Here is a 16,449-nt window from a genome sequence, read left to right as displayed (position 1 = left end):
TTACTATATCTTTGGGTATGGACCTCCTTGGGTTGATTTTGTTGAGGGCTTTCTGTGCCTGTTAGATCTAGATTTCTGTTTTCTTCCCCAGATTTTGGAAGTTTTCAGCTATTATTTCTTCAAATAAATATTCTGTCCCCCTTTCTTTGTCTTCTTCTGGGATCCCTATAATGCAGATGTTATTACGCTTAACTATGTCATCAAGTTCCCTAAGTCTATTTTTATTTTTTATTTATTTTTTCTCTCTCCTATCCAGCTTGATTGCTTTCCATTCCTCTGTCCTCCAGGTGGCTGATCCATTCTTCTACTTCCTCTATTCTATTATTTATTCCATTCAGTGTATTTTTAATTAATTAATTAATTAATTAATTTAAAGATTTTATTTATTTATTCATGAGGGACATAGAGAGAGGCAGAGACATAGGCAGAGGGAGAAGCATGCTCCCTATAGGGAGCACAAATCAAGACTCTATCCCAGAATCCCAGGATCACGCCCTGAACTTTTTTTTTTTTTTACGCCCTGAATTTAAGGCAGACGCTCAACTGCCGAGCCATCCAGGTGTCCCATGTTTTTAATTTTAATTATTGAGTTTTTAATCTCTGATTGGTTCTTTTTAATGTTTTCTGTCTCTTTGTTAAGGGCCTGATTGAGGTCCTCCACTCTTAAGTCCAGTGAGTAGCTTTATGATCATTACTTGAAATTCTCTATCAGACTGATGTGGATGTGTTGTCTAGTTTTATCTGTGAGACAGGTGAGCCTAGGGTCCTTACACTCCAGCATCTTCCCTGGAAGTCTCTTGTCCATTTTAAATAAAGACCTTAGTTTTCCTGCAGAGAAAATGGGAAGCAACTTTCTACTCTTGATGGGGCATCAAAGAATATAGCGAAAAATGAAGTAAGGTGAGTTTCCAGATTTGAGGAGAGAGGGAAGATGTGATAAAGATTCGGATTTTCAAGAAATCAAACTAAATTGTTCTCTATGTGTTCCATTCTTAATTTGAGATTACCTCATAATCTCCCAAACTCTAAATTTATCCACTGAATTTACATCCATGATCCCACAGACTTGAAGTTGCTACACAGACTTAGTCATAGAATGTTAAAGTTGGAAGAAGTACTTGAGATGAGTTTGTGTCAGCCTGCCATTTTACAGATGAAGATGCCAAGAGAATGCTTCTTTACTTCTGACTTAGAAAAAAAAAAAAAAGGTTAATCATTCTACCGCCTTTATTAGGAACAACTTTGAGGACTGCCATTCAAAAGAGAATTCCTAAAACTATTTAAGATCATAGAGTAATTCTCAACAAATATAAATGGTGCTAAGAAGTAGTTTGATCTCCAGTAAGAAGCCCCATTAGCAGTATGCCAGTGGATAGTCATATGCTTGGAATTAGGCACTTGAGTTAGGGTTATCAAGTTATCTTGGTTTTTCTGAGACTGTGCATGTTTACGCACTGACACTCCTGTGTCCCTGTTCAGTCCTGGACAAACCGGGATGATTGGCCGCCCTATATTTGACTCTGTTCTTATGACAATGCAGTGAAATTTCAGTTAATTAAAATATTTTTCATACCCAGCTTACTGTAAATGCAAATAAATCATATGAAAATGTATAACATCAAAGCTTAATTAAGAAATAAATACCACATCCACCACAAAACTGTTCCAGTATTCTGTGGTCAGACCATATTTACCTTTATCAAGTACCCATCTATATTTATACTTAGTCATATTTCAGGTTTGACTCATGAAAATTTAGTTATATTTGTTACAGAGGAGTTACTAAGGTTGGAAAATGAAGAACTATAGTGTTTAAACATTTTCCATACCAAGTGGGTATGAATTTTTTGGCATGAGCATGGGTTTCAGAGTCTGCAGACTTTGAATTTAAACTGTGCACATGGTGTATGACTTTGGGTAAGCCATGATTACTTTTCAAACATCTTCAAGGATTAGTTTCCTCATCTATAAAGTACACCTGTTATCAGCATCCTGGTTATGAGAGTGGTTGTGAGGATTATATTAACTAGCATTTAGGTGGATTTGTAGCACACCATAGGACCTTAGTGTTAAAAAGAACAATAGGGATAAAATAGCTAAGTGTTTCTTAACGAAATACACTGTCCAGAAACCCCATTTCCTGTGCATTTGATTTAGTTAAGGTTTTGACACTTCTGTTGAACTGAATTGAGCGGAAAAAAACCACAATAATCCCACAGTAGTTGATATTACTGCATATTGTTTAGAATATTTACCTTTCCATACCAAGATAAACTGTGATTTTGACTGTATTCAAAATCATTGTCATGATTTATTATCTCTTCTTTCTGAACTGAGGTCTGTACAGCTGTGTCAGGAAACACAGCCTTTTATGTACACAGGTATTTTCCCAGGAGATCCCATCCTATTTGACCAGATGCTCTGTCTCTGGGAATTGATCTGCACAAAGCTAAGAAGAGCCTGTTGTGAGGGGCATTTGCCCTCAGTTTGGCTGGGGAGGCCATACAGGCATCAGCTGCTTAATTCACAGATCAAAGAACAGCTTGTGTTTATGTGCTATATATATATATTTGCTGAGCCTTTCCCAACTCCACCCAGCTGAAGAGCCCCAGATGTTCTCTTAGAACATTATTACTCAAGATTATTTGGTTTAAGGGAAAAAGAAAAGAAAGACACAAGTGACAGCAGAATATGCAAAATAAAACACTATCCAAGCAGATCATCGGTGAGAAAAAAATTGAAGGCAGACAGTGGGATGGGGTTAAGAGCATGAACATTGGTGTCAGAGAGCTCTGAGTTTGAAATCTGGTTTCACTAGTGTGATACCAAGCAAGTTATTTTATTTCTATAAGCCTTTGTTTCTTTTTCTGTAAAGTGGGGATAATTTTTATTGCATAAGGCTAAGTACAATTAAAAAATAAATGTGCCTGAGAAATAATAGGAGCTCAATATACAGTGGCCATTGTTATTTAAAAAAATTTTTTTTATTATTAACATCAGTTTGTTTTTGCTCTACTACAGAACAGTTTTGGTCTTTCTTGTGTCCCCTTTGATCAGTGCTGGACAAATGTTGGGAACTTGACAAGTATGGATCTTTGTTCTTAAATTTTATAATATTCTTCCTTTTTCACAACTTGACTATTTAATTCCTTGGTTTTTAAAACTGAGTTATAATTTACATGTAGTAAAGTAAATAAATCTCAACTGTATAGCTCAATGAATATTTGCTTCATTATACACCATGTAACAACCAGCAAAATTAGAGTGTAAAATATTCCTATGTAGTTTCTTTTTTTTTCTATGAAGTTTCCTTTCTGCTTCTTTCCTATCAATATCTGCAGCCTTATCTCTTCACTTCTTTACCTCTCTCCCCCAAGAAAACTTCTTTTTTTTTTTTTCCCCAAGAAAACTTCTATTCTCACTTTTATCACCACTGATTAGAAAAATTGCAAACTATTTGGAAGCTGAGTGAATAAACCACAAGGGAAATTAGAAAACTTTTTTTTTTAGTGAGATTTTTTTTTAAATTTTTATTTATTTATGATAGTCACAGAGAGAGAGAGAGGCAGAGACACAGGCAGAGGGAGAAGCAGGCTCCATGCACCGGGAGCCCGACGTGGGATTCGATCCCGGGTCTCCAGGATCGTGCCCTGGGCCAAAGGCAGGCGCCAAACCGCTGCGCCACCCAGGGATCCCTTAAACTGAATAATAACAAAACAGTAAATCAAAATTTAAGTGATATATAGCTTCAGCTATAAATACTTTTATTAGAAAAGAGGAAGGTTTGGGATGCCTGGGTGGCTCAGTGTTTGAATGTCTGCTTTTGGCTCAGAGTGTGATCCCGGGATCCTGGGTTTGAGTCCCACATCGGGTTCCCTGGAGAGAGCCTGCTTTTCTTTCTGCCTATGTTTCTGCCTCTCTCTTGGTGTCTCTCATGAATAAATAAATAAAATATTTTAAAAAATAGAAAAGAGGAAGGTTTGAAGTTAATGATCTGATCTTCCACTTTAAGGAGTTAAAAAAAAAAGAGACTTGCAATTTAACCCAAAGAAAAGAGAAAGAAGGAAGTTGTGAAAGAAATTAAAAGATAAATGAAACAGGAAGCAGAAGAGTAATAGAGTTCCAATTTAATTCCACAGTGATTGGAAATATACCCTGAATGATTGCAGGCATTTAAAATTTGTTGAGATTTGCTTTATGGTATAGGACAATCCGCTATTTTATAAATGTCCTGTGTAACAGGACATTCTTTGAGAAGAATGGGTGTTCTGCAGTTGTTGGATGTTGAATTCTTCAAAGTCAAGTCTATGTCCTTACTGGTTTTTAGTTACTAAGAGAGAAGTCTCTTTGTGGATTTATCTGTTTTTCTTTTTAGTTCTATCAGTTTGTTTTAAGATTTTATTTATTTATTCATGAGACAGAGAGAGAGAGAGAGAGAGAAGCAGAGACACAGGCAGAGGGAGAAGCAGGCTCTATGCAGGGAGCCTGATGTGGGGCTCGATCCTGGAACTCCGGGATCATGCCCCAATCCAAAGGCAGGCGCTCAACTGCTGAGCCACCCAGGTGTCCCAGTTCTATCAGTTTTTGATTTGTATTTTGCAGCAATGTTACTACATATTTACACCTTTAGGATTGTTATACTCTCCTGATGAACTGACCTTTTTATCTTTGTGAATCACACATCTCTGTCAATATTTCTTGTGTTGAACACTACGTTTTCTAATGTTAATATAGCCACACTGGCTCTTATGATTCGTAATTGCACGGTATACCTTTCACTATCCTTTTTCTTTCTATCTCTGTTCTCATGTTTAAAGTGTAATCACTGTCTCCTGTAATCAGTATTTTCATTCTAACACTACTTGCCTTTTATTTCTTTTTTATTTAAATTCAATTAGCCAACATATAGTACATAATTAGTTTCAGATGTTGTTTTCAGTAATTTTTCATTTGTGTCTAACATCCAATGCTCATCACATCACATGCCCTCCTTAATCCCTATCACCTTGTTACCCCATATCCTCACTCCCCTTCCCTTCAGCAACCCTCAGTTTGGTTTCCCAGAGTTAAGCATCTCTCATGGTTTTCCTTCCTTTTTGGTTTTCCCCCATTTAGTTTCCCCTTTTTCCTTTATGGTCCTTTGTACTATTTCGTATGTTCCACACATGAGTGAAACCATATAATTGTCTTTCTCTGATTGACTTATTTCACTCAGCATAATACCCTCCAGTTCCATCCATGTTGAAGTAAATGGTAGTATTCATCCTTTCTGATGGCTGAGTAATATTCCATTGTATACATATACCAAATCTTCTTTATCCATTTATCTGTTGAAGGACATCTTGACTCCTTCCATCAATAGTTCCTGGGCTATTGTGGATATTGCTGCTATGAACATTGGGGTGCAGGTCCCCCTTTGGATCACTACATGTATATCTTTGGGGTAAATATCCAGTAGTGCAATTGCCAAGTTGTAAGGTAGCTCTATTTTTAACTTTCTGAGGAACCTCCATACTGTTCTCCCAAGTGGCTGCACCAGCTTGCATTCCCACCAACAGTGTAAGAGGGTTCTCCTTTCTCTACATCCTCACCAGCATTTGTTATATCCTGTCTTGTTAATTTTAGCCATTCTGACTGGTGTGAGGTGGTAATTCATTGTGGTTTTGATTTGTATTTCCCTGCTGACAAGTGGTGTTGAGCATTTTTTCGTGTGTTTGTTGGCCATTTGTATGTGTTCTTTGGAAAAGTGTCTGTTCATGTCTTCTGCCCATTTTCTTGATTGGATTATTTTTTCTTCGGTGTTGAGTTTGATAAGTTCTTTATAGATCTTGGATACTATCCCTATATCTGATATGTAGTTCTGTATCTATATCTGATATGTCATTTGCAAATATCTTCTCCTATTATGTAGGTTGCCTTTTAGTTTTGTTGATTGTTCCCTTTGCTGTGCAGAAGCTTTTTATTGTGATGAAGTCCCAATAGTTCATTTTTGCCTTTTTTCCCTTGCCTTTAGAGATGTGTCTAGCAAGAAGTTGCCATGGCTGCAGTTAAAAAGGTTGCTGTCTGTGACCTCCTCTAGGATTTTGATGGTTTCCTGTCTCACATTTAGGTTTTTCATTCATTTTGAGTTTATCTAGATATATGGTATGAGGAAATGGTCCAGTTTCATTCTTCTACATGTGGCTGTCCAATTTTCCCAACACCATTTATTGAAGAGACTGTCTTTTTTTCCATTGGGTAGTCTTTTCTGTTTTGTTGAAGGTTAGTTGACCAGAGTTGAGAATTTCTGGGTTCTCTGTTCTGTTCCATTGATCGTTGTTTTCTGTTTTCGTGCTAGTGCCATGTTGTCTTGATGACCATAGCTTTGTAATATAGCTTGAAATCAGGCATTGTGATGCCCCCAGCTTTGGTTTTCTTTTTTAACATTCCTCTTAAATGCAGTAGTATAGACCATTTCTACCTAACGTGATCATCAAGACTGGTTTGGTTTAAATCTACCATCTTGCTGTTTGTACCATTTGTGACTTATTTTTTATTTCCCCTTTCCTTCCTTTCTGCTCTGGCTGCCGTAACAAAATACAGACTGGATGGCCAAAACAACAAAATCTGCTTCTTACGAGATGCCTGGGCGGTGTAGTCGATTGATTTCAGCTCAAGTCCTGGTCTCAGGGTTGTGAGATTGAGTCTCCACTTGGCCTCCACACTAAGCAGGGAGTCTGCTTGAGTTTCTCTCTTTCCTCTCTCTTTCTTCCCTCCACCCCCTGTACTCTCTCAAATAAAAAAAAAAAAAATCTTTAAAAAATTTTTTATTTTCTCACAATTCTGGAGGCCAGAAGTCCAAGATCAAGGTTTTGTCTGATTCTGTTTCTAGTGAAGGCTCTCTCTTCCTGGTTGCAGATGTCTGTGTTCTCACGTGGCAGAGCAAGAGCTCTGCTATCTCTTCTTCCTCTTAGAAGGGCACTAATCCTTTCAAATTAGGACCCCACCTTTATGACCTTATTTAACCTTTATTAACTCCTTGCAGGCTATTTCTCTAATTACAGTCACATTTTGAGTTAGAACTGCAACATACAAATTTTGAAAGGACACATTCAGTCTATGCTACCTGCTTTCTTTTGAATTATATAAATATTTTTCAGTATTGAATTATATAAATATTATTCAGTATTTCATTTAATCTCTTCAATTGGAGTTTTTAAAAAATATTTTATTTATTTATTCATGAGAGAGACAAAGATATAGGCAGAGATGTAGGCAGAGGGAGAAGCTCCCCACAGGGAGCCTGGTGCAGGACTTGATCGCAGGACCCTGGGATTGTGACCTGAGCCAAAGGCAGAGGCTCAACCACTGAGCTGCCCAGGCATCCCTCCTCAATTGGATTTTAAGCAGTGGTTTCCCTAGAGTTATAGTATGTAACCTTTTACATATATAAGGTATTTAATAATATTGAAGTTATTTCTTTCTCTTTTAGTAGTCATTAATCTTTTCATGAAATAAAAAACACGGTTGATAGTATTTACCCACACATGTAATGTTCACAGCACGCTTCACTGCTTTTGCAGATTCAGGTTACTGTGGGGGATCATTTCCTTTCAGGGACATTTGTTAGTCTATTAACAAGAATGAAAAACCACCACTTCAAATGAAAGCCTCTTCTAGTATTTGCTCACTATGGAAGGTCTTAACTCTCTCTGGAGTTTGTTTATTTAGCTTTCTTTATCTTCAGAGTTCTCTGATGTCTTTAAGGACAAACATGAGCTTTTAATTTAATCAATTTGTTGTTGCTGTTGCATCAACTGCTTTATGGACACCGTAATTTCATACTGCATCCTATTAGATGTCAATAAACCTCAATGTTACAATCAATGTTGGGCAATAAAGAAAACTAAACTCTTCAGCATTCATTGTGCAGCTCCTGACCTCTGCCCAGCCAACTTCTATTAAGGTTTTTATTTTTATTTATTTATTTTTAAAAATATTTTATTTATTTATTCATGAGAGACCCAGAGAGAGAGAGAGAAAGGTAGAGGGAGAAGCAGGCTTCATGCATGAAGCCTGATGCGGGACTCGATCCCGGGACCCCAGGATCATGCCCTGGGCCAAAGGCAGGCGCTAAACCGCTGAGCCATCCAGGGATCCCCCATTAAGGTTTTTAAAAATGTTTTTATTCAAATTTCAGTTAGTTAACATACAGTATAATATTAGTTTCAGGTGTACAGTACAGTGATTCATCACTTACATACCTCCCCTGGTGCTCATCTGAAGTGCACTCCTTAATCTCCATCACCTATTTCCTTCCTCTCCCTCCCTCTGGTAACCATCAGTTTGTTCTCTGTGGTTAAGAGTCTGCTTCCTGGTTTGTCTCTCTCTCTTTTTCTCCTTTACTCACTTGTTTTGTTTCTTAAATTCTACATATGAGTGCAATCAAGTGGTATTTGTTTTTCTCTTACTGACTTTGACTACTCTCTAGTAGTTTTTGTTTTTGTTTTTGTTTTTGTTTTTAATATAAGAAGTCTTCCTAATCAGCAGCCAAATCTTCCTTTCAGGCTATTTATTTTTCTTTCTTTCATGCTTCCAACTTTATTCAGCCTAGAGAACATCCTTTAATATTTCTTGAAGTGAATGCCTACTGGCAATAAGTTCTCTCAACTTAACTGTCTGGAAACATCCTTATTTCACCTTCATTTTTAAAAATGAATTTTTAATTGGTATAGAATACTAAATGGGTCGTTTTTTCAGGTTACTACCTAAAAGATAACATTCCATTGGATTGTACCTTCCATAGTTTCTGTTGAAAAGTCAGTGAAGGGTAGGGGGATGGGCTGACTGAGTGGTAAACACTCAGGAGGGCACTTAATGGGATGAGCACTAGGTGTTATACTATATGTTGGCAAATCAAATTTAAATAAAAAAAATTTCTTTAAAAGTCAGTGAAAAAAATTGTTTTAATGTTAATTTTTTGGATGTGTCTTTTTTTCACTGGTTGCTTTTAGAGGTTTCTCCTTATCTTTAATTTTCAGCCACTTGGCTCTGGTATGCCTGGTTGAAGTTTTCTTTGTTATTTATCCTGCTTGGTATTAGAAGAGCTGCTTGAATCTGTGATTTGATGTCTTTGATCAGATATGGAAAATTCTTCATTGTTATTTTTAAAAATCTTGTTTCTGTAACATACTCTCTCGTTTCTCCTTCTAGAACTCTGTTCATGTACCATATCTTTTTAACATTCTGTCCTTTCCATTTCCCCCCTTTATGTTTTTCAGTTTGAATATTTTCAACTCACATGTTTTCAGTTTCACCTATCTTGTCTTCTGCTGTGTTCAGTCTGCTATTAAATCCACTGAGTTCTTAATTTCAGATATTGGTGTTTTATAATTCTAGGAGTTTCACTTGATTCTTTATTGTAGTTTCTAATTCTCTGATGAAATAATGTGTCTTTTAATCCATTTTGTCTACCCTTTCCTCTTTTTCTTTTAACATACTGATCATAATTATTTTAAAGTTTTATTTGCCGAAACCAGGAATATCTTTGAGTCTATAGTTATTGACTATTTTATCTCTTAATTATTGTTTTCTTTTTTGCATTTCTTTTATTTCCTTTTTAAAAAAAATATTTTATTTATTTGAGAGTGAGAGTGAGAGAGAGCACAAGTAGGAGGCAGGGAGAAGGAGAAGCAGGCTCCTCACTGAGCAGGAAGCCCAAGGTGAAACTCTATCCCAGGACCCTGGAATCATGACCTGAGTCAAAGGCAAATGCTTAATTGACTGAGCCACCCAGGCACCCCTTGCTTTTTTGCATTTCTATTAATTTTTGATTTTATGTTGGATATTGTAGATGATATGTTGTAAAGGCTTATCTACTGACAAAGAGTATTGAGTTTTGGTCTGGTAGGAAATTAAATTACTGGTAGATCACTTTGATCTTTTTGAGGCTTGCTTTTGGATTTTCTTAGGGCAAGTCCATTTCTGCTTGGTCTTTATTCCTAGAGTATAGCCTTAATCCTGTGGTAATTCCTATGATGTTTCATTTATCCTAGAGTATTGCTTTTCTAGAATTTCACCTGAAGGCCTAGGGTGCTTATCAAAGTCTGTCTATTCTGGGTGGGCCCAATGCCAACTGCCTTTCTTTCCCTAGAACTATGCAAACTTTATAACTTTTTATCAGTTTTCACATGTGTAGTTGCTGTTCTCTGTCAGCCTCCTGGACTCTTGCCTGAAATATTGCGGCCTGGGCATTGGCCAAGCATTAAAGGAGAATTTCCATGAAGATTTCTGGAGTTCCCTCTCTGGCGTTCCCTCTCCACAGTTACTCTCCTCAACTTCTGGTGACTTTTGCTTCCATAATCCCCAGGCTATGCTTCTTTTATCCAGTGAGACCACTGCTCCTTATACTGTGGCCTGGGAAATGTTCCCAGTAGAAGAACCTGGATTTTTGTGGAATTGTGATAATGGCTTGGCCCAATAGTGCCTGCTTCAGATCAGCTATTAGTGTTTGCTTAGATCTTCCACCTTATCCATATAAGGCACTTGTTAGGATAAAGTTCATCTTTTACCCAAAATTAGAGAGGTATTAAGGGTTTACTAAAGGCCATCTACTTTTCATGTACTTGATTTCTTTTTATTGCCATGAGAAACACATATGAAATAATCATAATATTAATATAGGTACAGTGTATATGCACCAAGTGCCAGGCATTGTTTTGAGCCTTTTATATATTTATGTTATACATACTCATTTAATCCTCACATCAACCATATACATAGGTACTATTTTTTTTTAAAGATTTATTTATTTATTCATTCATGATAGACATAGAGAGAGAGAGGCAGAGACACAGGCAGAGGGAGAAGCAGGCTCCACGCTGGGAGCCCGATGCGGGACCCAATCCCGGGACCCCAGGATCGCGCCCTGGGCCAAAGGCAGGCGCTAAACCGCTGAGCCACTCAGGGATCCCCCATAGGTACTATTTTTGTTCTTACTTTACAAATTGGAAATCTTAGAAACTATAGAGCTTAAGTAACTCTACCTCCCACCCCCATACACAGTATATAAATGGTGGAATTCATGCTTAAAACCTAGGCAACTGGGGTTCAGAATTCATGCTTTTAACAACTTCATTATTGGTAGTATTGTTTTCATTTTATGGATAAGGAAACTGGGCTTTAGGGAGGGTAGGTGTTTTCCCCAGTGCCACAGTGCTAGTAAGTGGCAGCACTATGATTGAGTCACTAGAGTCCAAAGCCCTTGCTTTTCCTGTATATCATAGTTTCTCCCAAAAAGAGAAAGAAGAAAAATATTTTCATTTTTGGGGTTTTAGTTTAGAAGAATTTTGTGGGGACTTAGGAAGGGGTCAAACAGCTTTCATTCTTAATGAATATAATATCTTCTTGTGCATATAATTTTTTTTGATTTTTTATTCATTTATGATAGTCACAGAGAGAGAGAGAGAGAGAGAGAGAGAGAGGGGGGCAGAGACATAGGCAGAGGGAGAAGCAGGCTCCATGCACCGGGAGCCTGATGTGGGATTCGATCCCGGATCTCCAGGATCGCGCCCTGGGCCAAAGGCAGGCGCCAAACCGCTGCGCCACCCAGGGATCCCTTGTGCATATAATTTAATGGCTGTTTATAACCAGGCATTGGAAGAGGGTTGTTTTCCCATAGACATGTGTTATTTTTGAACACTTCTAGGATTGACTCCTATGGAAGCATATTGATAGCTTTGCATACACTGGAACATGTGATGCCTAACTGACATGTGCCTTTTCCTCTCGGTATGAACATATGCACTCCTTGGGTATTTCAGACACTTGCCAACCATAAACAAAACCCTTGAGAGGGTGTGAGACACCAAATATTTCTGTTTTGTTAAGGCTGCCAGGCTGAGATAAGGAGAGGAAGTTGATTCTTTTGTCAGGGAAGTCAGACCAGTATTTCCCTTGTACCATGTGGCATGTTTACCCATGAGCCTGAAGTACCAGAGCCTGTAGAATGTACTGGTGAGGGAGCCACCCAGAACCCATGTGTCTCACCTGGTCTCTAATACCAACCACTCTTTTTTTGCAGTGTGGAGGCTGCCAGCATTGGATTCATCATTGTTATTGACCGACGAAGGGACAAGTGGAGCTCCATAAAAGCATCATTGACACGAATAGCTGTAAATATTCATTGCTGTTATTATAGAAAGTAATTGAAATTGTTCAACTATTTCATATCAAAATCACAGGTAAAGGGAAATTATTTTATGCTAGATTTTGGGAAGGTCTTTGTAGCAGAGGCTCTTGTGTCATGTCCATATCGCCTCTGCTACCTGCATGGCACTGCAGACAATTCCTGAGCATGTCAAAAACTTCCTGAATCTACCTTAATTGACCTCTCTGGTCACTAAAGAGGGGCAGGTAGTGAGTGCTGGGAAGTTAATGCCCTTGGAGTGACCAACTATTGAGTTATAGCAGTTGGTGGATGAATACCCCAGTTCCATATCCCTCAGTGGGACAATTCTGAGATATGTACCACACAGTATTTCATTTTTTTAAAGAATTACTTTGAAGATATTAGTCTCTTTATTCTTTTATTTTTAAAGATTTCATTTATTTATTCATGAGAGACAGAAAGAGAGAGAGAGAGAGAGAGAGAGAGGCAGAGAAACAGGTGGAGGGAGAAGCAGGCAAGGAGCCCGATGTGGGACTCGATCCCGAATCCTGGGATCACGCCCTAAGCAGAAGGCATACGCTCAGCTGCTGAGCCACCCAGGTGTTCCCACACACAGTATTTCAGAGGGTCCCAGCCCTTCTTTCTCACAGCAGTGCCCCCTCTTGATACATTGGCTTTCTAGCTATCACTTTCTCACTTTCCCCCACTCCTTTTCTGTGTTTCCTGGCATTGCCTCCTCAATAAAGTCTATACCCAAATCCTTATCTTAGGGTTTGCTTTGGAGGGTCACCCAAAGTGAGCCAATCTTCATTTCAGTATCAAATTAGTTTTTCACATATTGAAAGACACTGGGAAAAAACAGACAAAATATGATATGTGCTTGTTTTTGGTATGAGATTGTACAACCTTGGGTGAGTTTCCTTTTCCATCTAATTAGTCTGATTTTGATCCCTTTTTGTTGCCTTCAGCAAGTAGATGTATCCTTTCTCTCTGTAGGGACCTCAGGGCAGGAAACTCAAGCACATGGGCAGGCAGAGACATCTCAGGGAAGCCATGCCAGTATTTCTACCAAAGCACAGACTCCGTAGGGCAGCTGGGACTGGCTGAAGAGGATGGGTCATGGTAGGGTGATAATGAGCATGTGGAGGCTGGGATGGGATACTTAAACATACAAACATGCACATATATGGTGTCTCAGATCTAGAGCCTTAGCCAGAAAGACAAATAGTGTCTCAGCCCTGTTGTCCAATCATGACACAACAAAATGCAAGCTTTGTCTGTTTAGGAGCTTGCAATTCAAAGATGGGGGAAAGGAAGCCTCCCTTCCCTTTGTGTATGGATTGTTTTGTTCCTTTAGTTTAGTTTTGGTTATAGGATTTATTTTTGGAGTAAATACAATAGTTGTTGATGCCCTGAGACTTTAGACACTCGACAGTGCCCATGAATATTTTAGAGGACTGGCCTCAAGAGAGTTCTGGTTTCCCAGGACCCATAGACAATACTTAATGATAAATAATTCAGCCTGATTTGTTCAAGAATTACATTATCACTTTATGCATAAAATCCCTGTAGTGCAGGGATCCCAAAACCTGGCTTTCGGTCAGAATCTCTTCAAGTGCTTGTCGAAAATAGATGTGGGAACTTTATCCCAGTTCTAGTGAATTAGGATATTCCAGGGTAAAGACCAGATTACTTTTTAATAAGCACCTCAGAAGGTTGCTTTTGGCAACCTTTAGAAGGAGAGAAAGCCATGAGCGATGAGAGACTTGGAGTCCCAGTTATGCCGTTAAGTTGTTATATGAATCTGAGTTATCTCATTTCTCAGGACCTTGCCTCAGATGAAGGCAGTGCTTCCTGAAAGCAACTTGGCAATAACATGCATCAGGAACCATCAAAATACTAAGTCTTTGACTCAGTAATTCTTTTGGGAAACTATCCAAAGAAAATGTTCCAAAATGGGGATTAAGATGTTCATTTCAGTGTTATATATAAGTATAAAAATATGAAAATGCCTAAATCATTAGCAATAAGGGATTGGTTAAGTAAATTGTGTGCCCATAAAAAATAATATTTCCAAAGAATTTTTAATAACAGAAATAAGAGCTCATAGTATAATATTAAGTGAAAAAGCAGGTTACAAAATATTTCTACAGTATGAGCTTAACCATGATAAAGATATTTCAGCAGAGAAAATTGCCTGTAAGTAATTAGATTGAAGTATTAAAAATAGGTATGAGATCATGGGTGGTTTTGCTGGCTTTTTTTCTAATGAAAACTTTTATTAATTTCCATTTTTTCTGTAAGGAGTATGAAATACTTTTATAATCAGAGAATATTTTGCTTTTTGATTTGTTATGATTCTTTTATATTTTATTTATTTATTCATGAGAGACACACAGAGTGAGGCAGAGATATAGGCAGAGGGAGAAGCAGGCTCCCTGCAGCCTGATGTGGGACTCGATCCCAGGACCTTGGGATCACACCCTGGGCCAAAGGCAGACGCTCAACCACTGAGTCACCCAGGCATCCCATTTGTGATGATTTTTAAGGAAGGGTTTGGATTATTCAAACACTATCTCTTTCAGCTCTGAAATCCTATGATATATACTTTAATTCTTTGGCATCTCTGATGTCTACTTAAAATTTCCTGTCTGTGATCTTGGGCAAGAAAAGACCAATGGATGTGACATTTGCCCTGACACTTTCCATAATCCTTCCAGGTAGCATTTCCAGGAAACTTGCAGCTCATATTCATCCTTCGTCCATCTCGCTTTATCCAGAGGACATTCACTGACATTGGCATTAAATATTATCGAGATGAATTTAAAATGAAAGTTCCGGTAAGCATGACTTTTCGTCTTTTCTGCATTTGGCCAGGGCCTGTGGAGAAGATGGCATTTGAGCTGAGTTTCTAAGGAAGGTAGGATGCCACAGACAGAGAGAGGAGGGCATTCTGGGTAGAGGGAACAGCATGTATAAGGACACAGAGGAGAAAACACTTTATGTGAGGTCCATGGGGAAGCCCTGTTCTTGTTGAGATATATATAGGAGAATTGTTTGGAAGAGAAAAAGGGTAGAAAACATGGAATATGTTTTCAATGTGAGGACAAGAGGTCTAGATTTTATTCAGTAGGCAGTGGGGATCCCCTGAAGGTTTTTCAGTTGGGGAGTGACTTAGGTAAAGTGGTATTAAAGTTATGTAATCTAAAGGTGGTACCCAAGACTGTAGAAAGTGATTGAAAGAGGGAGAGGTATTATAATAGTATGGGTAAAAGCAAATAAAGAGTCTAAAATATAGGAGTGACATAAATATAGGCAACTGTAGAGTAAAAATAAAACCAATATGATATTCATAAAAGGAAGACAAATTAAAATGAGAAGATTAAATATTTTACTGGCAACTTTGGCAGAGATATGGAGGAAGCAGGCACTTTCATACTTTGCTGATTGGAATGAAGTTGGTAATGACCAATATGGAGGACTAATTTGTAGTGTTTATCAAAAATTAAAGTATATACACTCATTGACCTTTCTATAAAAGTTATTCTACAGATAGTCTCACACGTGCTGAAGTCTGCATATACAATGATATTAATTACTAAATTGTTTGTAATAATAAACGATTAGAAACAACATAATGACCACAAGGGAGTAGTTAATAAAAAATGGTTTATGCAATCAGTTAAATACTTTGTAACCATCAAAAAAGTGATAAGGCATGATACAACCACAGTGAAAACAGGTAGCAGTTAACATATACCTAACCTAATGTAAGAAATACGACAGAGGATCATAGTGGGAGGGAAGAAAACACAGAATGGGAAGAAGTCAGAGAGGGAGACAAAGCATAAGAGACTCTTAACTATGGGAAAGAAACTGAGGGCTGCTAGAGGGGAGGGGGGTGGGAAGATGGAGTGTCTGGGTGATGGATATTGAGGGCACATGATGTAATGAGCACGGGGTGTTATATAAGACTGGTGAATCACTGAACTCTACATCTGAAATTAATGGTGTTCTGTATGTTGGCTAATTGAATTGAAATAACAAAAATACACCTAACCTATGACCCAACCAAGAGAAATGAAAAGATGTGTCCACAAAAAGAGATGTATAAAAGAATGTCCATCAACATGTGAATGGATGCAGAATTTGTGGCATAGTCACATATGGGATAACATTAAGCAATAAAAAAGAGTGAAATACTGATATATATAACAACATGGACTCATCTCTAGAATATTCTCTTAAAAGAAAAATTAGACACTAAAGAGTATATGTTCTGTGATTCTTTTTTATATACG

The 16,449-nt window shown here is 37.9% G+C and overlaps 1 protein-coding gene across 3 annotated transcripts in view; it reads left to right on the top strand.

The window, feature by feature from the left end:
* The window catches only part of MCF2L2 (MCF.2 cell line derived transforming sequence-like 2), a 237,951-nt gene that overhangs the window by 64,722 nt on the left and 156,780 nt on the right, over positions 1 to 16,449 (top strand). For 2 of the 3 annotated variants that reach the window (XM_038583487.1, XM_038583486.1), the window contains 2 exons: positions 12,062 to 12,152; positions 14,869 to 14,988. In XM_038583487.1, coding sequence (XP_038439415.1) covers positions 14,977 to 14,988 — 12 coding nt within the window. In that variant the 5' untranslated portion in view covers positions 12,062 to 12,152; positions 14,869 to 14,976. Of the gene's footprint in view, positions 1 to 12,061; positions 12,222 to 14,868; positions 14,989 to 16,449 lie in introns of all 3 variants that reach the window. The other variant, XM_038583488.1, reaches the window with a different exon arrangement.

The sequence above is a fragment of the Canis lupus genome, chromosome 34 (assembly GCF_011100685.1).
Source record: "Canis lupus familiaris isolate Mischka breed German Shepherd chromosome 34, alternate assembly UU_Cfam_GSD_1.0, whole genome shotgun sequence".
In the NCBI taxonomy this organism is placed as follows: Eukaryota; Metazoa; Chordata; class Mammalia; order Carnivora; family Canidae; genus Canis; species Canis lupus.
This window is presented reverse-complemented; position numbering and strand designations above follow the sequence as displayed.